The 23589-nt window shown below is 27.2% G+C and overlaps 1 protein-coding gene across 1 annotated transcript in view; it reads right to left on the reverse strand.

Moving 5' to 3' along the window:
• Positions 1 to 6395: 6395 nt before the first annotated feature.
• LOC136082576 (uncharacterized) overlaps positions 6396 to 23589 on the reverse strand; it is a 32982-nt gene continuing 15788 nt past the window's right edge. Inside the window, exons 5-10 of the mRNA XM_065801988.1 lie at positions 17943 to 18018; positions 17827 to 17862; positions 17416 to 17565; positions 9366 to 9454; positions 9061 to 9235; positions 6396 to 6607 (exon numbers count right to left, since the gene is read on the reverse strand). Coding sequence (XP_065658060.1) covers positions 6549 to 6607; positions 9061 to 9235; positions 9366 to 9454; positions 17416 to 17565; positions 17827 to 17862; positions 17943 to 18018 — 585 coding nt within the window. The 3' untranslated portion in view covers positions 6396 to 6548. The remainder of the gene's footprint in view (positions 6608 to 9060; positions 9236 to 9365; positions 9455 to 17415; positions 17566 to 17826; positions 17863 to 17942; positions 18019 to 23589) is intronic.

Here is a 23589-nt window from a genome sequence, read left to right on the forward strand (position 1 = left end):
ACAAATTGGCAACTGTAATATTATTAAACTGTTATCAGCTCAGCGCCAATCAATCCAAATAAATAATTTCAACTCCTTAATACAGAAAATTCAAAATTCTTCAAAAACATTCTTAAAGCACCTACCTTGTAAGCACTAGTTAAATTTGCATATCTTCTTTTTGTTTTTGACTCCCTTAATAAAAATTTATCTTCCACTATTACAACCTTCTTCACTGAAACTCAATTTATACATTCACATTTAACTAGAAACATCAATAATGTACCTCCCTATAAAACTTTGAGGTATGGTAAGTATTCAATTACACATCAGTGCATCTGTGAATGGAATCGAGGTCTAGTGTGCTTTGTGCATGAATTTGAAAAGTTAAAATTTCAAAATAATTTATCTTCATTTCTTTATTTAAAACAAAATAAATTTAAACAAATTCTAAAAAAAAATTTATTTTAATTTTTTATCATTATTAACTTTCTTTAGTTTTCTTTATTTTTTTTTTTCGTTTTTTTTTTTTCTTACTATTTTTATAGAAACTTTATTGTTTTTTTTTATTGTTTTTTTTTATTGTTTTTGTCATTCATATTTATTACTTTCATTACTGCTGTTTTATTAATACTATTATTATTATAGTTATTATAAATACTATTATTTTTGCTGTTACTTTTACTCTATTAATGAATAAAGTTATTATTGTTATTATTATTTTTTAAATTAATTTTATTAATATAATTATTTAGTGTCACTCCTTTGATCAGGATTCTGCATGAGTGACTCATGTAGAATCCTGATCAAAGGAGACCTTCCACAATCAATTATTTATATTTATTCTTAATAATTATATTTTGATTTTATTATTTATAATATTATAGATATTCTTATTATTATTATTTTTATTATTGTTATTGTTGTTATTGCTATTATTATTATTATTACTATTGTTGTAATTGATAAAAAGAATGAATTTTTGCTATTATTTTTTCTTTTACTTTTTGAAATAAATAGAGAAATGCTTACTTCAACGCCATAGTTTTCCTTGAGTTCTGTGGAATGTCACCCTCGACAGAAATATTTCTCTTTATTGACTTTACAACAGTCAATAAGTCATAAAGATCTGGTTTGTGAAGGAAATCAATCTTTAATGACAATTCGGAATAAACAGTTCGTAGATTTTCAATACACCGTTCTCAATTAATTTTCTTACAGACTGTAAAGAAATGCAAGACATGCTAAGAAAATGTTTTAATTTAGTCAGTTGAAAGTTTCTTTTAAAATCTGCAATTGACAAAAACAAACAATCGATTAACGACTACCTTGCACCTAACTCGGCCTGAAGTTACGCTACCGAACGATGAAAAAAACCACTAGTTAAATGAACTTAATTATTTTTTGGACTCTCGTTTACCGAATAAACGGGCCAAGTTAAGCACAAAAATGTTTTGCCTAACTTGATCTGAAGTTACGTTACCGGAGGATAAAAGGAAAATATTTAATAAGAATTCATCAATGATTTAACTATTATATAACAATTATATAACTAGATGTCTAACTTCGATCCGAAAAGTGAAGCCGCTTTTTGCCTATTTTACAAACGGCGGATTAAATTTGTAAACAAATATTTTTAACTTATCTTATCTTAAATAAAGTAAATATATTTTAAATTTAAATACTACTTACGTAAAAGTGTTTAGCGGAAATTATAATACTTGTAAAATAATAATTTATGACTCCTTAATTTATTTTCGATTAAAAAGGGATTAAAGTTTTAGAATAGATAAAGAATAAATAAGTAAAACGACCGACGCTTTTGAAGCATTTTTATGAATTAAAATATTTTAATAAACATAGACTCAAAAAAAATTTTTTATAAGAATTATATAATTATTAAAATTTGTTTCCGAATTGTCTTTAATTTATTGGGAACTTTTGACTTGTATTTTTAACTTTTATTCCACACTTCGGCTTCAGCTTTTGTCCTTTTTACAAACGGCGGACCATTGTTATAAACAAAAACAAGCGGCTTCATTTTTTGTCCTATCAAATCTATTTTTTGTCCTAAAGACATCTAGTTATGTAATATATCATTGGAATTTATATCATTTTAAATCTCGTCAGCCAAATAAACGGGCCAGGTTAGGCGCGCCTAATATGGCCCGAAATTACGCTACCGATGACAAAATTAGAATCCACTTTACAAATATTTCTTAAATTCGGAAGCCGGTGAAAAACGAGCAAGATGAGGAACTATTATTTTTGTTTATCAATCTTAAAAATTTATTATTTTCTTTTTTTATAAAGTTTATTGGAATAAACAGTGACGTACCTTTTTTTCTCGAGAAAATAACCCGTGCATTTAAAAAGCAAATATGGTAAGGGTTAGGATTAGGAAATTCATAGACCGGTATAATTAGAGCAACGATGATTTCACTTCTCTTTCGCAATCGGACTATTAACTTTATGTATTCTTTCTTTGTTCGAAGACACAATATTTCTTAAAAGTCGTAGTTGTTTATAAAATAAATAATAAAATTGCATTCAAGCATAGTAATAAAATACACAAACTTTTTAATAGAATATAATTTTTTAATAATATTCTTTGTTAATTAATGTATAATACTTTTTATTAATAACAATCGTTGAAATTTGTAAAATTTATAAGAAGTGCTTAGGGTAATAAAAAAACATTTAATTGGAAAGTTTACAAAACAGCATAATTTTTGCAGAAAACACCAATTTGTTTTATTATTCTAGGTTAATCAGTGACGTTTTTATACCGCAAACTTAAAACTTATTAAACTTAACACACGGTTCAGGACAAATTGTCATTAAACTTAAACAAAAATAAATACATCTTATTTCACGCCAACCAAAAGAAAAAACCTTCCCCATCAATTTTACCAACTCTTAGCATTATTGAACGAACTCAATTTTCTAAATTTTGTGGTGTGCTTCTTGACGAGAATTTATCATGTAACTCTCACATAAATGCCATTAATACAAAAATCTCAAAAAACATAGGTCAACTCTATAGAGCAATACTAAAAAAATTTTTAATTTCTTTCTTTTTCCTTTATACACAGCTATCATTCATACGCCAATATAGCATTGGCACATACTCATAAAACTAAATTAAGTTCTCTTTATAGACGGCAGAAGTTCGCTCCAAGAATTAGATTTTATAAAGACAAACTTACTTAAAACCCAACTTAAAACAGATGAATGCTTCAAACATTTACCAAATCAATAAATATCAAAATATTTTGTTTATTTTTAAACGTAAATGGGAGTTGTTCCAAGTTGACTTATAAATAACTTTTTAAAAACTAATATGAATAAATTTAGCACTAAAGTGATTAGATAAAATCTTATTTTCAATGCAATTTGATAAAAAAATGTCGCGCACAAAATGATTTAAAAATTTTTATTTATTAGTTTTTTTGCCTAATTTTTGAGATCCTTTTAAGCAGTTACAAAATTAAACATAAACTTTAGAGTCACATATTTGCAGCATTTTATTGGATCATCAAACATATATGGAAGTCAATTATTTACAATAATGTCACAAGATGAATCTTAGCGGGAGGTTGTCCTTCTTGCGGCAGGAGAGACACAGGTCTTGCAAAACTTGTATGGCACGCTTACAGCACTGGTTGCTTAGGGCGACGTTGATTGGAGATTCGTATGTTTCCAGTCAATTTAATATCTTTTGCTTCATTTTTGAGGACCACTGCCTGATATTCGAAGTCGTCAATATGTTTGTCATCAAAGCGTGTGATTCATTTCTCTAGTTTAGGCGTGCTCACCAAGTGTTTCTTCACCTGAGTAGCTCTTATGTATCTAGCTTTGTATATTGCTGGCATGGGCTTGGAATTTCAATTAATGTCATCAGAAAGCTGGCGACACACCTTGCAGCTCCGTGGGAAAACAGCTTCGTGATTGTAAGACATCTTGTAATGCGGGTAGGCTTCCTTTTGCTCGTTGATACTGCAATCTCATCATTCTAAGAATTGTTGATGCTGCAATCTCATCCTTGCTGTTTTCGGATGAGTCGGAGTCTATCCTACTTTCAGACCAATTAGGTGGTGCTGAGCTGGTTTCTGTGGACAATATCCCTTTGATTACCTTCTTTCGCTTGGATGAGTGGATAGTCTTGGCATTAGCAGGTTTGCCAGTTTATACAGGTTCTCATCCTCTCTATACAACCATTCACCTTTAACCTTAGTGATGCCAAATAGTTCATTTAATGCATCGAAATTTTGTTTTTAGCTGCAGCGCTTATAGTCTTTCAAAAATTTTGCTAATTTTGTACAAATGACTTAAACAGATTTATGTGGAAAGTTCGATGTTTTACTCCATGGGGCTTTAAGCTCAATAATAATTATACTGTTTCTCTTTCATCGTTCTTCGGTGGTGAATTCAAAAACTTTAAAGCGTCCAGTTTTTTCTAGGGCATGCGACTCCTTTCATTCAAGGATTCTCTCCGAATTTCTTTGTTTTTCTCTGTGTGTAAGCTTTTTTTATTTAAGCTGTGTGTAAGCTTTTTTTATTCATTTTAAACTACATGTTATATTCCATTTAACAACTGAAATAGAAAAGACCATAACGTAAATATTAAAAACGTAACAAATTAAAGAAACTGTTACTGAGTTTCATATATTTTATTTAAAAACAAGCAAAAGACACTTATAAAATATTTTATGCACAGTTATATGTTTGTGTATAAAGCACAAATATCAATGTAGTTCACCAAATAATACAAGATCTCTTATAATTAGGCAAAAACAGTGTTGACACAAAATTAAGCTAATTTAAACTTAACTATCCGCTTTGAACACCTCACTTATATATCAGTTTATACCACGCTGCAAAACATCTAAAGAAAATTTTACAACTCGAACTTTTCTCGAACGCATAACGTTGTATGATATTTTGGAAATAGTTATGAGTATCTCTTAAAATTATTTGAAAATAGGGTTCTCGATGACAAGACTTTACACAGTTTTAGCGAGTTTCCCTTGACTAAATATTTAAAGGTTTGTTTTTCCTTTTTTTAAACTTGTCTTTTCAAAATATAAATTGTAATACTATTTTACTTTATTTTATTAGTTTGTACATCAAATCTGAATATTATTTATTTATTATTATCTGAATATTATTTATTTATTATTATCTGAATATTATTTCAGTTATTTTTGAAGCATTTATATTGTATTTGTAATAAAAGTATATATTGTTAAAACTAAATACATAGTTTTCTAAGATGTTGAAAGCTTATTTACTAATATTCTACTTAAAGAAACTATAAATATAGCTACTGATTTATACTTAAAAGATAAGTGTTTAAAATATTTTTCTAAAGCTTAGTTCAAAAAATTGCTTCAAATCTGAACATCATTCTCTTTTCTTATTTAATGGGAAATATTATGATCAATTGGATGGTGTTTCCATAGTTTCTCCTTTAGCGCTTATTTTAGCTGATATTTTTATTGGGTTTTAAGAACAAAAACGAGTTAGTAATCACTCTTCCTCCATACCGATTTTCTATAAACGTTATGTGGATGATATTATCGCTATAATTAATTCAGAGTTTGAAGCTCATGAATTTAAACATTATTTTAACATTATTATTATAAACAACATGAAAACTTAAAATTTACTACGGAAAAAGAACAAGATTAATAAAATTGCATTTTTAGATGTTCTTATCAATCTCTGTTTCGCTTTCCACATCAGTTTACCAATATATATATATATATATATATATATATATATATATATATATATATATATATATATATATATATATATATATATATATATATATATATATATATATATGTATATGTATACGGGTCTTTTACAAAAATTTTCCTGTTTTGTTCCCTATTGTTATAAAATTAGTCTTTGATACGTTGTTTGATTGTTAGAACATATAAAAACAACAACACATGGCTTGGATTTGATAAGGATATAAAAAACTATTTTATTTTAATAACATACAAGTTGTTTAATAAAAATGTTGCAAATATAATTACTTAATTTAAAGAATATTTATACAGCAAGCAGTTGAAGGAAAAAAAAAATAATTTCCAAATAGCCTCATACTTTAAAAACAGCCTCGATTTAAGGTAAAGAAGAAAAAAAAATCTTTTTTTTTCTCAACATTTGAATTTTTTTTATTATGCAAAAAAAATATGATGACCTGTGTAAAAATTATTTCATAAAGCTATTATAAAATAGGAATAATAACCTATTTCTTTTTTTTAATAGGAGTACGACGCTTAGAGCGCCAGCCCAATCTAGCTCCACATTCACATAAAAGGAAAACGGAAAAGAAAAGCGAAAAAAAAAACTTTTAATATTATAAAGCAAAGTATATACTTAAAAAAATTTGTCATAAATAGTTTTTTAAACTATATTGAATAAAAATGCAATTATTATTGTAAAATACATTGATTGTTAAAATTTTTTATAAAAAATTGTTTAGTAGATTGTAATAAAAAAAAAATCTGTTATGAAACTCAAACGTGATATGTTGCGATGCTGGCTCTCTGTCACACTCCACTTTTAAAAAATACTTGGATAAATGAATTAATAATTGAACACGCAAAACCTAGAAAAAATAAAACCCAATAAAATTAAAAATAAAATAGTAAAGATCACCACCTAACGGTGCAACACCACTAAAAACATTAATACAAATATAATTTTATGTTTAAAAAATTTCATTTTTGAATATAATAGTTTTCTTTCATCAAATTGCATCTGAAACAAACAAAAAAAAAAAAACGCTTTGATTTTAACTTGAAAAAAAGCCCGTTTTCTAATTTTTCTAATTTTCTTAGTTTGCATCTTATTTTGAGTTTTAAATTAAACTCAATGTTTGCATTGAGTTCAAAAAAATGGTCACATCTCTGCTTATCTCAGCGATAAGAAGAGATGTGAAACTTTTTTTTTCATTGGAATCTTTAACTTTTAAACAGTCAAGCCTTAATCTATCCAATAGTTTGCTATAAGTAAATAAATATATTCACTATATTTTTTATTAAGTGAAAAAAAAAAAAAGGAACACTAAAGTAACATTTTATTTAACTTAACGCAGAGATGGAAATGCATCTTATGGACAACTCTTCTGAGAACAAATTTATCAGTGCAAGAAAATTGACGCAAAATGACTTGCGCAATGCTAAAGTTAACTATTATTCTAAGAATAGTAAATCTTGTTTTTTATCTTTATGGAAAACTTTAAACACAAAGAAAGACAAGTCTATTAACAGAATAATGCTGAAAATCAATATGCTCGCTTCCTCCATAGGCCCACTTCATATAGCGTTATGTACAATATGAATTAAACGTTTCATATAGAAACATGAAATTATATATCTTCTTCTTCAATAGCAGAGTTAAAGCCGTACTTGTTAGACAACAATCTTATTCATTTCCAGTAACTTCTTCGGTACCACATGGTTTTATCTTTTGTGCTATAGTGTCACTCACCTACATTAATGAAGTTTCTGAAAGCGCTGTTTCTATAATATATTTATCAGCAGCTCTATTGATAACAATACAACCAAAATATTTCAGACTAGGTAAGAAATCATCACAGAAACATAAACATCATTAATCTTCAACGTAGCGTCACACACACTTAAAGTTGCTGTTGCAATAAACTCTCAAAATTTGCGTAAGTTTTTTAAAATTAAATTGATATAATTGCACTTAATTGTAATTTTAAGACAATCTGACATACTTAAATACAGATTTTACTGTAGGTAGCTGTTATAAATGTGACTAGATTGAGCACATTTAAATGCTCAAACTTCACCAGTTATGTGAAATTATTGAAGAGAATAAGGAAAAATATATAAAATGGAATTTTGTAGTTCAACCATATTAGTGGAAACTGATGAAGGAGTTGGAAAGTATCTTTGAGAAACCTGTTATAGCGACAATTCCCGTTAGTGAATCTTACACCAGTGCACTTTGTACTGGTCTGTCTATTGAAGAAAATTATCATAACTAAATTTTTTGGCTTTGATTATTTCTACTAAAAGTTTAATGTAAAAATTTTTTAATTGGGAAAGTTTTTAAATGACGCTAAAAACCAATAAATTATTAAGATTCTATTTTAATTACAGGTAGTTGCTAAAGATGGAGTTTGTTGTTGAAGAATCTCGATATAAAAAGTTTTGAATTTCTTTATTAGATTAGAAAAGATGATCAAATTTTTTCAAATGAGAGTTTGAATAATCGGAAGACTTGACTCGAAAAATAAAAATTCTTAAGAGAATGGAAGAGACAAGAAAAAAAAAGCTAAAACAAGGGAATAGAAGAAAAAAGAATTCCAAAATGCACTTTAAAGTCTGCTAAAACTTGTATCTACTGAATAAACTTGAAACATCAATGTATAAAAATGCCTTAGAGAAATTAAAACTTTTCTCTTCTGTTATCGTTTTAATTTTGTAAGTTGTGTGTGATAAAAAACTTATGAACAGTTTTAAAATATGAAAACATAATCAACCCATATATAAAATATAAAACAAAAGTTGACCTAGATTTTTATATTTTGTTTATCCTCTATCGTTTTAAAACATAGTCTCTTCAAAAATTAAAAAACTTGACAACCAAATTTCCTTAACATTTTTATTTATACTATTTTCTTAACTATTTCAATTATAATTTAATTACCAAAAAGCAGAAACCCGACAGCTCTACTGTTAGTCGTCAATCAATAACCGTCAAATGTAAATAACAAATTTCAAAACTGTAATTGTCAAATAACTTTTTAATATTTGCAGAAAACGATTGTAATACTATGAGCAAGCTTATAGATTCACCAAAACAAAAGTTTGACATTTTTATTTGTTAGCTGCAAAAATAAATTAGATTTATTGATATATATGTAAATTTCTATTTTCATGAAATAAGGAATTTTAACTAGCAATTTAATTTTGGCGTAATTTGCGTATCACAACAACATCAACTGCCCAACTAAAAAAAAATTTTGAATTATTCAATTATTACTTATAGAAAGTATTTTATTCATTTTAAATTCGTAAGACATACCACAACTTTTGCAAGCATCTATAGCTGTTTGATAATGTTGAGCATATAAAGTAAGTCGGTTGACAATTGCATTAAGAACTGTGTCTTGTTGAGCTGCATCTAAGCACATATCATATAAACTTGGTACAAAGCTGTTGGCAGTGCATACAATCAAATTTTGGATTTGTTCAAGGTGCTATATAAAAAATGTTTATATATTTATAGAATAAGAAACTTATTGAATTAAAAGTTTGCATTTAAATAACTTGTTCAAAAAAAATTATTTTTAAAGAAACCACATTTTAATTGCAAAAATAAACACTTACTGCTAAAGTATTGTTGCGCGCAGAATATGCCATTGCCATTTGCTTATTTAGGTTATTCAACTGATCAACTAAAGTGTCTAGATTGCAACCTAAAAAATTAAAAACAACAACAACAAGAAAAGATAGTCAAAACACATTTAAACATATATCTATATAACAGAGTTATCTTTATATATATTATATATATATATATATATATATATATATAAAGATAACTCTGTGAATAACGTTAACATTATTACTGATAAAGAACATAAAATTCAAAGTTATTTTAATTATAAATTATTAAAATATTTATTATATTTTATTATATAAAAACTAGTAGGGAGCATAAAATCTGTAAAGAACAAGGTCTCAAAGGTCTTTAAATAAGAGATTTTTTTTATAAATTTGCTTGAAAATTTTTTTTTTGAATTATAACTATATTTTTAATCAATAACAATTTTTTACATTTTGAATTCTTTAAACATAAAAATTGTATTGAATATTTGTAGGCAGGTAAACTTGACAACAACTCTGGATCTTTCACCATTAAAATTGTCAATTAGAAATTAAAAATGTCAATCTGGTCAAAAAAATGTAGAGAAGATCGCAAATAACATTATAGTTAACAAATCAAAAATAGTAGTTCCTACTATTTTTGATTTGTTAACTATAATGTTATTTTATCAAAGAATGATAGAAACTAATTCAGATGTTAGATACCACAGAAAAAAAAAATTCAATGTACTTAGGGCGTCAGGCAGCCCGATGGCACTGCATATACCACGGAATTCCAATGGCTTTTAAATTCCCATAATTTAGTGACCTTTTTTTTTTTTTTGCTAACCAAATTAGAAAACACTTTTTCATTTAGTTATTAGACTCCTGAGATGACTTTATTTTTCTTTTGTGCTGTTACTGCAAACTCTAACGACTGTTAGAGTTTGCAGTAACAGTTTGTTCACTAACTCAAAATGATGAAAATTATTTATTAGAAAGAGTCAACTCGACTATCATCTAAAAGTTCTTGACTACCTTGACAAAAAGGAGACAAAGATTAGACATGATTCATTTTTTTAAATTCTTTTTGGTTTAAACTTGTTTTCTATAAACTCAAACAAGAGGTCATCACTTTAAACATGTCAATGAAAACACTAAGCGTGTCATTAAAAGTTTTATTTAACAGATCATCTAATTTAGGGAATAGCTTGCCAAGGGAGTTGATTAACACGTAAACAGTTTTTAAAGAACGTCTTGATTGCTGGATGAGCAGCAATCAAGCAAATTGGCTGTCATAGTGTGTTAATACCACTCACTGGGTCACGCCAGTTACAGTGATTACTAATACTAATAATAATATAACATTTGCTATCAATATTAATGAAAAATACACATTTCAATTATTATAAATTTGTCAGATTTTAAAAATTGCATATTTGCGGTTTTAAAAATAATTTTTAGCAAAATAAATTTTTTTAAATAGTTTAGATGGCTTTCAAACTATTTCTCAATATTAAAATTTAAAACAATTTTTTGAGCCAACAATAAAAACAATCTTTAATTATTTTTAAAATATTTTTACTATTTATTAACCCAAACAAAATACCAGATTACACACATATTTAGGTTTACATTCTTTGCATTAACAATTTTGTTATTTCTGTGAAATGAATAGTCAATAAAATATATAATTTTGAAAGAAACATAAAATATTTTATGGCTAAATTTTTTTGTCTGCAGATTACATTAATAAGTTAGTATGACCATGATGTAATATTATACTCAAGTAATATTACATAATGGTCACACTAAATTAATTATGCAATATTAAGTAAGTTTAAAAACATGTACAGTTCAATTAATAAAATTTTTCTTCCATATTTTTTTTAGTATTTAATCTTAGTATTTAATTTAGTATTTTAATCCAAAATTTTTCATCCATAAAATATACAAAATAGCATTATGCATAGAAAATAACTATTTGTTTACAATATTTTTATGCAAAAAACAATTACACAAAGAAATAGGGAAAGCAATCATATCAACAAAAAACAATGAAACTCTGCCTAGCAATAAATTTCTTGTTTCTGCATTGTTTTCAATATTTTTATGCGAAAAACAATTACACAAAGAAATAAGGAAAGCAATCATATCAACAAAAAACAATGAAACTCTGCCTAGCAATAATTTTCTTGTTTCTGCATTAAGGGAATTGGTAATTGTTTGGAAAGCAATTCAAATGGAAAACAAATAAATAAAAGAGGAACTCAGTTTTTTGAGAGAGAAAATGCTTTTTCAAATCAATCTTATTGAAGACTTAAAAAATAAAAAACGAAACTTTGAAATTGAATCGGAGTATCTTCCTATCGAATCAAGTTCCAAATATAAATTTTGATTATAATGCACAAAATGAACAGAATTTTTCAGAGGCTGAACCTACAAAAAACGTTATTGAACAATCTTGTGGTAAATAATGCTCAAACATTGAAACAAAAAATCAAGTTTCAAATATAAGTTTTAAGTATCGTGAACAATGTGAAAATAAAGTTTCATATGCAAAAGCTACACAAAACATCATTCAACAATCTTGGGGTAAACCATTGTCAAACGTTGAAACAAAAAAACAACCACTATTTCAAAAAACCAAAGCAAATACATCGACTCAAAACCAATCAACCTTATTTACTTCTGATATAAATAAATTCAAAAATTCTAAAATCACAATAAACGGTGTTGACTATCCAAATAATTTCATCTTAGTTGGTAAAAATAAAAGACCCTCTGGTCAAGAAACAAATTTCTCTTGAAAAAAAAAACATAAAATTGTCCAGCCTGTTTTCGGCACTAAAATTCCAGAAAAAAAAATAGTTGATCAAAAAATAGTTTGTCAATTTGAACTCTTTGTTGGATGCGTTAGCAATTAAATAAATGAAGAGGATTTAAAACTCTATAAAAAAAACGGAAATAGGTGTCACAGCCATATCAGTTAATTTAAACAAAGAAAATCAGTACAACAGATCTTACAAAGTTTCAATTAACAGCTCTGAGAAAAACAAAATATTTAATCCTGATATTTAATATTTGATAGTTTCAAAAAAAAAGCGTTTATTTTCAAACATTGCCCAAAATCTGGAAACCAATGGAAACCAGGAAGCTTTCTATAAATAAAAATGGATTCAGACAGCACATTAATGGAGAACATACTTCAGATAAAATTTAAATTATGTACTTTTAACTGCTATGGCCTTAAGTCAAACATTGAACTTTTATATGCAAACATTGGTCATCAAAACTAGAATATCCCATTATCAAAAATATTTGTAAAAATACTCACTCCACATTTGGTGAAAATGTGTTTTTTGTTTGGAAATTGAGTATCTTTGGATGAATACAAGAATCAATTAGATATAATTAAAGGCCTTATTAATAATTATGAAAGTGATGGCGAAGTAATTGTACTTGGTGATTTTCAATCATTTCCAGACGAAATATATGATTTATTAGAAAGACCAAACTTTACAAAAAATAACTACTTCACAGCTTTATCAGAATTCATAAAAACAAATAATTTTAAACTATTAGACATAATTAAAGGTTCTGGCCTAAAATAACGTATCAACATCATACATTATGCATCTTACATTGATCACATAGCTTTCAAGGAATATTTCTCTTCAGTATGAGAATTGTATTATAGCCCCATTTTTATCTCAATTGTAATTGGACTCAGCGGGCAATCTCTCCAAGAAAATGTTAACAAAATTATAGATAATAATAGCATTCCTAATTATGTCTGGAATAATCAAAGTTTTATACAATTATATAGTGAGTGTTTAAATAACAATTTTAAAAGCTTTCACTTTACGAATAGCAATTACCACAAAGAACTTATTGAAATCTATTCTTTTATTCCAAAAAGTGCATCTAAGGCTCTTAGCCAACACTTACTCTTAAAAAAACAATCTTTATATTCAAAACCTCGGTGGACTCCTGAGTTGAGCAAGAGCGAAAAAGTTCTTACATTTCATTTTGATGTAAGCTCACTCACTTTTAATCGATATCGAATGGCACTTGGAAATTTCTGCAATGCTGTCAAAAAAGCTCAAAATTTTAACCTTTTCAAGCAGTACAAAAAAATTGAAAAGTTAAAAAATACTAACCCAAAAAACTTCTGGAATACCTTAAGACATATAAAGTCTGATACAAACTCAAAACTATTTACTATAAATAATAAAAAAGACAAGGAATTAATCATTAAAAAATTTGCCAATAGTTTCAAAAAACGTTAAATACCAAAGCAATGATGCATACTGCTTCGAATTTTCAAGTTCTACCTTGTAACAAATTTGATATGGTAATAATATTAGTTGAAAATATTAAAGCGACTATCTCTCGCCTAAAATTAAACAAGACCAAAGATGTGTCTGGAATCTCTGCAGAACATTTAAATCATGCACACTGCAAAGCCCTAACGAAGTGGCAAAGGAAATTCTTTAACTTTATTATTAATCACGGTCAGGCCCCAAAATTGATGTCTACATCACTTACTATACCTCTTGGTAAATCTTATAAAAAATCGTTAACTGATCTGAATAACTAATAGAATATCTTACTTTAATAATCTATCCAGAGATAAAAGAAACTCATCCTCTTTAATTTAGTTTTACAAAAAACAGTTCATCCTTACATGCTGAATTTGAACATTACAATGCTGAACATTACAACAACCACAACTCACCTGTCTATCTCTGTTCCCTAGGTGCTGAAAAAGCATTTGACAGTTGTAGCTGGGACATTCTATTTGAGAAACTATACGACAATAAAAAATTACTGCTTTACATTATTAATACTATATTGTCATTGTACCATGAAAGCAGTGCTTCTGTCACTTATCTAGGATGCAGATCATATCCATTTTATCTAACACAAGGAGTGAGACAAGGATTGATTCTGTCTCCTCACCTTGTATAATATATATACTCAAAACCTATTTCAAACCATACAAAATGAAAGTATTGTAGGGACATCAATTTATGGAAACTACACAGGTGTTGTAGCATACACAGATGACATAATACTGCATAGTTCTACCCTGTCTGGAATTAAAAAGCTTATAGTAGTAGTAATATATACACTGACGTATATTGTATAAAGTTGAATGCAAATAAGACCAAGTTCTTGTTCACCGGAAAAAAACAAAATGCAAACACCACGATAACAGTCAACCACTTACAAATAAAACTGGATGATAAACTCAATTATCTAGGTTTTATTTGGGATACTAAAAGCTCTTCTTTTGCCTCACTTAATCATTCAAATATTGATAATAGAATATCAAAATTCAGGACAATAATCCAAACTCTTATTCAGTCTGGAATCCGCTTTGCTCATCCAAGCTCTATTGTTTATATAAATTTTATATTGTCTATATAAAACATTTGCGCTTCCGGTATTTACTTATGGTCTTGAACTTTGCGATTATAAAACGTATTGATGCAAAATCTTGATATGTAGGAAGGAATGCACTTAAGTCACTCTTCAATGTTTTCCAAACACAGCAAAAATTATATTCATTCTTTGTTTTACATCCAAGATGTATCTACAATCATACAGCAAAACAAGTTAAACTTATTCGCATATTGAGCAATAAAACGACCTGTGTATTGTAAATTAGCAGTGCTAAAAAATATAATTTCTAAAAAAGATCTTCAAAGGTTAAGCTATGCAATTGAGTTCTGGAACTCATTGGAGCAAAGGAAAATCTTCAAAGATATTCTTGAAGTAAATATTCCAAGAAAAACTTATTTCTTTTCAAACACGTAACTTTATAATAACTTACCTAGTACTATATACAGTTGGTGATTAATAAATATAAATAATATATATTATCAGTCATAGCAAAAAGTAAAAATATGACAAAAATGGTAAAAAAGTTAAAATGTGACAAAAACCGTTAGTCAGAAAACTCATAAGTATAGTCTTGATAAATAAATTAAAAATAAGATGTAAGAAAAAGAACAATATTAACTATATCAGCAGTAAACAACTGAGTTCTTTTCACTAGCCATTGCAAGCCAAAAGCTGTTGTAAAAGTGAGATCAGACTAAAGATTGGAAATGACCAGACTAATCAGCAGTCATAAAAAAGTTATGACTGATAAAAGAAAGAGTTGCATAACCACTACCAAGGAGTCTCAAAACCCCAAAACACATGAGTTGAGCCAAGAAGATACAGAATTCTAGTAGGAAACAAAATATCACCGGTTTATCGGCCAAATTATTAGATAAAAAAGGGGTGTAAAGTTTTCTGTTTACCCCTATCCTCATAATCTTTGCCTAAAAGCCCTTCTACAAGATGGTAACTAAATGCAGTTAACATCTGCCCAAGATGAGTATGAGACATCTTGGGCTTCACTCTACATAAACTCACTAAATGTTTTTTTTTAATACATTTCTTTTCTCTTCACAAAATTTTTGATTTTTTTTGTATGCAGCTAATATTTAAAATTTTTCAAATATAGCTCAACTAGTTTTAAATATTTTTTAAAACTAGTTGAGCTATATTTAAGTATTTTTGTGTGAAATATAATTTGGTGTCAGTTTTTCATCACCCGCAACTCGTTCACAAAATGAAACCAAACACTCATTTTAAAATTAGAAAACTTGATAAAAATTAAAAAACCATAGGTTTTTAGTTACAATTTTTACTTAAGATAATATTAAATTATTACTAAACAATTATTAAATAATATTAAAAAATATTAAATAAATGTTTTTTATATTCATTATTGATATTCCACTGCTCGTGACTATTCTTGTCACCAACCTTTTAAAGAAAAGAGTCAAAAATGATGCGCAAGAAGTGAATTTAAAGGCTCATCACAACAAGCATTTTGAAATTATCAATCCTATTGGTTACAATAAGTCTACAATAAGGTGCTTTGGTATTTTTAAAAACCTATTTAGAATTACTTTAAAAAATATTCAAGCAAGGTGACTTGTTATCATTAATCCTAAAATATTTATAAATATGAGGTCCGACAAAAATCCATTCTTTTAGTTTAGTTTATAATAAATGAGGAACTATTAAAATCTTATAACACTAAACCTTACTATTTTTAAAATCAGCTGTCAACAGCACAGGAATTAAAATTGCATTCACCACCCAAAATCAAGTTCCATTTCTATTGAAGAATCTGACAAAAAATTTTTTTTTACTTTTATCTCCTTCCTCAATTTTAAAACTCTAAAAATTCAATTTTGAAATTTAATTAAAAATGTTTTTTCATTGTTGGCCTGAATAATTTAAAATGAAACTTAGTCAATTAAAAGTTAATTGAACTCAAGTTGAAACTAAATCATCTAATATAAACATAAGTAAAGAATATCTAAAAAAGTGTAATGAGCTTAAAGGCTAACTCTACAAGAATAAAAAAATCTACAGTAAACTAAAATTAAATTAAATCACGCAATACTGACTCAATAAGTGCTTTAAGGTGTTAATTTTATAGATGAGTTTTTAAGGTAAAGAGTTGTATAAAAAATCTAAACCTAAAATACAAATAAGACATTCATGTCCTAATAAACAAAAGCTACTACTATACTACTATAAACGATTACTATGAACAAAGAAATTAATTTTTTTTTTTTTCATTTGCTTTTTTTTCCAAAGTAGTAGACTATACAATATGTTAATAAAAGGTGGACTTTAATTGAAGGTAGACTAAAAAAAGTTATAACAAGGAGTAATCCAAGGAGTTTTAAATAAAGTAGGTTTAAATTAAACAAGTTTTATTAACCTTAATAAAAAAGTATTTTTTCTAAATAAGGCTTCATACAAAAAAAACTTTAATAAGTGTCCTTTTTTACAAATATATTTGAATTTTTAGTATTTTTTTGAACCTTTTTTTATTTATAGTAATTTATAATAATTTTATAATTTTATATACATTTTATTTATCATTTATAGAAGAAAAAAAATTTAAAAGCAAAGAAATGAACTTTAACACATAAAATAACTCTTGTAAAATTAAACAAAACAACTTTTTTTAAAGTGAAAAAACATTTACTTTTAAAAAGTTCGTCTGTAATAAGAAATGGCCACACTGAAACTTCACTTATAACATTATTTACAGAAGAAACATTCAAAAACTTAGGTGGATCAAGAGCAGATTTAGAAACTGTTGAGCAATCTCTGTTTTTCAAAACATTGCATAATACTAAATAAATAAATGAACACAAAACTAACAAATAATATATCAATGAATGATATTAAAATTAAAAAAATAGAACATATATTGAGAGTGAAATCTACTTCTTACATTAGCATAAAATATGACTTCTAAAATTATACGCTTTGAATACAAAAACAATAAAGCTATAAAAATAATAGATAATAATAATATTAGTATAATTTATTAATATATTACCTTGTGATATCAAGAAATTTAAAATCTTAAACAGAATAATTGAAACTTTACCATTGCTACAACTTTGTGTATTGCATGCTTTATAATCTACAAAAGAACCAATGCAACTTGTACAGGTCCCATAGCAATTCAACTGTTGATTTGTTATGTTTACTGGATTACAATACCTTTGCCTAGAAGTATACCCCCCATTACATGAACTAGAGCATGGATACCAAGATTCCCATGAAGTCCATTCAAATACTAAACAAAATTTACATGTTACAATATAAATATACTTTATGGGTAAAAAATTACAATTCTTTATAGTCATTACTGATAGTGACCTAGAAAAACTTTCAATGACAAACTTATTTACTCAAAAAAATATAAAAAATATTCAATGATTTTGATCGAGTAGGAGAATATTTGTTTATTTTGCTCAAACATGATGTACTTTAACTAAAATCCCGCAACCATTGTTATTTTTTCTCAACCACAAAAATAAATTACTGAATACTCTTAAACAACATTGATTAAAAACTTTTTCAGTAGTTCATTACAAACATTGTTCCTAAACAATAAAAATTAGAGAAATTAAATAATTAGACAAAGTTGAAATGAAATTTACCTCCTCTTTTTTTTTTTTTTTGATTTTTCAAGATGAAAAAGAAGAAAGGCATTTGAAATCCAAAAAACCTTTGCTGAAATACTAAAAAATGTTTCAAATAAAAGTTCTTAAGTTATTTTTGTGGTTGACAAAAAAATTAGAAGGACTTAAAGTAACAACAATTAAAACAATTGAGGAAACTAATTAAACTTTATTATTTCTTAAAAAAGCACAAAAACGCAACATAATAAACTGGACTATTAACAGACATAATAAACTAGAATGCTTCTTATTTTTTAATTCAGAATAATTTATAATAATAATTTATAATTTAATTTATAATATTAATTTTCTTACTACTTTTATTATTAATTTTTTTTGATTGAACTGCTTATTCCTTTTTGTCAATATGACCTAAATAAATCAACTGATTTATTTAGGTGCAGCAGGTGCAGCAGGTGCACCTAAATAAATCAACTGATTTATTTAGGTGCAGCAGGTGCAGCAGGTGCACCTAAATAAATCAACTGATTTATTTAGGTGCAGCAGGTGCAGCAGGTGCACCTAAATAAATCAACTGATTTATTTAGGTGCAGCAGGTGCAGCAGGTGCACCTAAATAAATCAACTGATTTATTTAGGTGCAGCAGGTGCAGCAGGTGCACCTAAATAAATCAACTGATTTATTTAGGTGCAGCAGGTGCAGCAGGTGCACCTAAATAAATCAACTGATTTATTTAGGTGCAGCAGGTGCAGCAGGTGCACCTAAATAAATCAACTGATTTATTTAGGTGCAGCAGGTGCACCTAAATAAATCAACTGATTTATTTAGGTGCAGCAGGTGCAGCAGGTGCACCTAAATAAATCAACTGATTTATTTAGGTGCAGCAGGTGCAGCATAGTGTACATAAATCAAATGACTTAAATAGTTAGAAAATGCAGGTATCTACATACATCAATTGACTTGAACAGGTAGAACGTGAAGAAAGTGTACATACATCGAGTGAAGGTTTTGGTTTGGGCAGGCAAAGAAAAATCTAAAAGAAGAAAAAAACTGAGAATAATAAAAAAATAACTGATGCCCAAGCCCTTGCATGTTCATGCATGATGAAAACTTGCATGTTCTCCCTATTTAGTCAGTTTATGTATAATTTCAGTATGTCAGACTGCTTATTAGAGTATGAAAAACTTAATTGACAAAATTAATTAATTGACAAAATTAACTTAATTACAAAATTAACTTAATTGACAAAATTAATTGATAAAAGAACATTTTTTTCTTTATTAGCTTTATAATTAAAGCTAATAAAGAAAAAAATGACAAATATTGGATTTATCAAAACAAACTTTGGCTTTTTCTGCCATTTCACCTATTTGCCCACACATAGCTGCCTTGCAAAAGACAGACAGGGATAATGAATTCTTTACAGCTAATAATGTTATTTTTTTAAACTGCTCTGGTGTTGTGAAAATAATAACATTTAGAGACATAAATTATTTATGTGAGAATAGGTTGATTAGCTACACTGACTTTTAAATGCACTTGATGGAAAAGAAGAACTAGCAGTATAACTAACTTTTACTTTCTCTTACACCAGGATGGTGATGAAAAACATATACCCTGAGTGTTTTTTGAAACAATAATACAAAAATGTTTTAAGGTGGAAGGAGCTGGCAGTTTTTATTTTTTATATGGCTTCAGCTTTATTTCACTCACCTGGCTCCTTTTAAAAACCTACAGCTTTGGCTCTCCAACCCTGTTTTGAACTTTAAAATTTTTAAAGTCCAAAACAGGGTAAAATATTTCTTCACTAAATAAGAATTTTTTAGTTGCGTTCATAATGGTAGAGTTTTTTTATAAATGCTACTACTGCCTCCTCCCTTATACAAAATACTTGATACTTGGGGCCCCTAAAAGTAAAATTGTTCCTAAACTTTTGATCCCCATAATTTTTTTAAAAACATTATTTGTATCAGTATGAACATACATATCTGGAGGTTATCAATCTAATATAGTTAATAACAAAAATCTTGAAAATGGTCTTTAGGTAGAGAATAGTTCTCTAACTGAATTTTTTAAAAACTATTTTAAATAAGGTGTTAGATGTTATGTGTAGCAATGGCTTTAAGCAGGCTTCAAGTATAATTTATAAGGCTACAGGAAACTGCGTCTCACTCTCCCAAAACTGTTTAAATTTATATATTATGAATAAATTCAGAGGCCTGTTCAGACCAAAACCACAATATTTTATTTGAAATGTAATTTGATATAAAGTAAAGAAATTCAAATGTATGGATAATAAGAGCATGTTCTTTCATCAAAACTCTTAGACCAAGTTTGAAATAATGGCTGATCCAGATAACAAACTAAAACCAAGCTATGCAACTTTAACAGATTAAAGTTAAAACATTTAAAGGAATTAACTATAAAAATGCAGCTGAAAGCTTAGATTTTTTAAAAATCTTTACAGATGGCTTCATAGGCATTAGTTGATGAATGGAAAACTCCCCAGAGTGCTGAACTCACTGTTAGTTTAAAAGTCTTTCTTTGCTTCTTCCTTTTCTACTTTGATAATGTTATACCAAAGCAAAGATTCCTTAATGTTGCACTTTTAATTCCAAAAAAAATAATCACACTACATACTACTACCATAGCTGGCTGGGACTCTTCATGATATTGATCATGACAGTCTTTAAGCTGATGTCTTTGTCTCTCTGCAAATAATTATGCTTCCTACCTAATTTCCTGGATCCAGGCAACTATGGAAGCTTTTAATCCTTCTGGTCAGTTTTAATTATCATAATTTTAACTTTCTTTTGTAGCTGCTATTTCTAGTTGTAATTATTTTTTTCATCTTTTTCACAAGAACAATTCAATTGATAACAAACCAGTTTTTATTATTGCAAAAAAAATAAATGTAAAAAGGTACTGTCAGATGCTAAGCTCCATTATTTTCAGTTCATTAAACCTTGTATTTTACATCAGAAATTGTCATTAACAAATGCAAGTCTAATATTCCATTATACATTTCATTATACATACATGGGTCTGATCTCACTACATCTCACAAGCATACGATTGAACTATTTTCAAAGAACTTTTTCTGTAATTCCACTCTGAAATCTAATGGCCACACTCTTCTTTTTATCTCAGAGAAACAGGTTAATCCATTGTTAGACATTCAAATCAATGTGCCTTCCATTGTTAAATTTATTTCTCTCTTAAATTCAACTACTGCTTTTGGTTCAGACTACATTCTTGTCATAGACAAGTGTTACAAAAGTGTTACAAAAGTTACTAATAAAAGTGTTCTCGAAAACTCACTTCAATACTCTCAAAATTATTTAATAAGTGCTTCACTGAATATTGTTTTCATGCCTGCTGGAAATCACAACTGTGGTTCCAGTTTTTTTAAACTCTGGTTAGCAATCTGACCCTTCTAACTATTGTACAATACTTCTCTCTATTATTAGCAAGGTCTTTGAGTTATTAACAAGTTTCTTGATCATCTTGAGTCTAATAACTTTCTGACACAAGATAAGATTTCTGATAAGATTTGGCTTCAACTGACTTGACTGTTATAACAGGTTGCATCTCTTTCTCTTTTTAAAAATACTATCATGTTTGATGCTAATATTAATGATATTTAATCAATAATAACAATTAGCATTTCGGACCCGTAAAATATGGGTCTTAGTAAGTCTATTCTACACCGACCAATTCTATACTTATACCTTACTTCAATATTTTTTAGTAAGCGGTAAAAAAAACAATACACATTATCTACCTTTTAAAGTTATGAATAAAAAAATTATTTTAACACAACTTTAAAAAATTTAAAATACTTTGGTAGTCCTTGGGCAAATTGCTATTCAGTAGTAGAAAATAAATCTGTCAAACCTTTGTTTTAAATTAACAGTTAATTACAGTTTAACTTCTTATTGTAAAATTTAAAACTTTTATGAAAAAATGGGTACAGGCTTATAAATTTTTTATTTATTAAGTTTCTATTAAGTTTTTATTAAATTTTTTTCCAAACCATCTGGAGCTTATTAGGAACAACCCCCGTTTTTTAATTGTGGAGAAAATAAAAGTTTAAATGTTAAATCTTTTTTCCTATAAAAAAAAGTTGTCTCTTTAATGTGTGTTGAATGCGCAGTTTTAACTAATTACCATTAACCACATTAATAACTTAAGATTCTCTATTGAGACATAAGCGCAAAAAATATCTACCACTGTATTGATTTTTAATGCAATTTTAAGCTTTTTAAAAACTCTCTTCCTTTTGTTTGTTAAAGCATTTTATATCTTTATATATCAACAATAGAACTTTAAAATTTTACTTAATAATTTGTATTAGAAAATTGAAAAAGATTTAAAAAAATTAATATGCAAGCAACAGGATTTGAACCCTCACATTGTACTTCGACCACTAAGACACACTAAACTGACAATTTTGAACACTATTTAAAAACCAAGATGGAATGAGAAAAATAACTTTATAAAACGGCAAATAAATACTTTAAATCAAAGTTAAGGAGATTTGCTGCTTTGCAATTTTTATATAAATGTAAAACTTTATAAAAATATCTATTGAACTTTAAAAATGTTTTATTTTTTATTTTATAAAACCGAAATAAATTTTAAAAAATTAAAAAAAAAAAAATTGGAAATTTGAATTTCACGGATTTGAACCACAGTGATCCACTTCAAAATGCTGCGACCTAACCACTTTAGCCACTAAGGCGTATTGTTTGATGAAAGTTTTTAATGTATTTGTTAAACAAAAGACTTTATAAAATGGTAAATAAATGCTATAAATCAATATTAAGGAGATGTTGCTGCAAATCAATTTTAAAGTAAAAGTAAAACTGTAAAATTTGATGTTTTAACACTACATAATTTAAAGTTTAAATAAATTAGATATTTGCATACACTTTTGTTCACATTTTCTAAAACAAAAAGTGCTGCAACGCTTTCTCACTATTTACTCAGGTGTAATGACTGCCATGAGTACAATGTCAAACATTCATGAATGGGTAATGACGTCGAATTGAATGTTAATATTTTTTAGATAAGTTAATAATGAATAATATTAGTCATTTTACAAATAGTACTATTTGTTAAAGGGAAAGTAAACAAATAGCACTATTTGTTTTACAAATAGTATTTGACTCTCATAAAACTTTGTCAATAAATATACTATTTGCGCCTCATGCTACTAT

This window comes from Hydra vulgaris, chromosome 07 (assembly GCF_038396675.1).
Source record: "Hydra vulgaris chromosome 07, alternate assembly HydraT2T_AEP".
NCBI lineage: Eukaryota > Metazoa > Cnidaria > Hydrozoa > Anthoathecata > Hydridae > Hydra > Hydra vulgaris.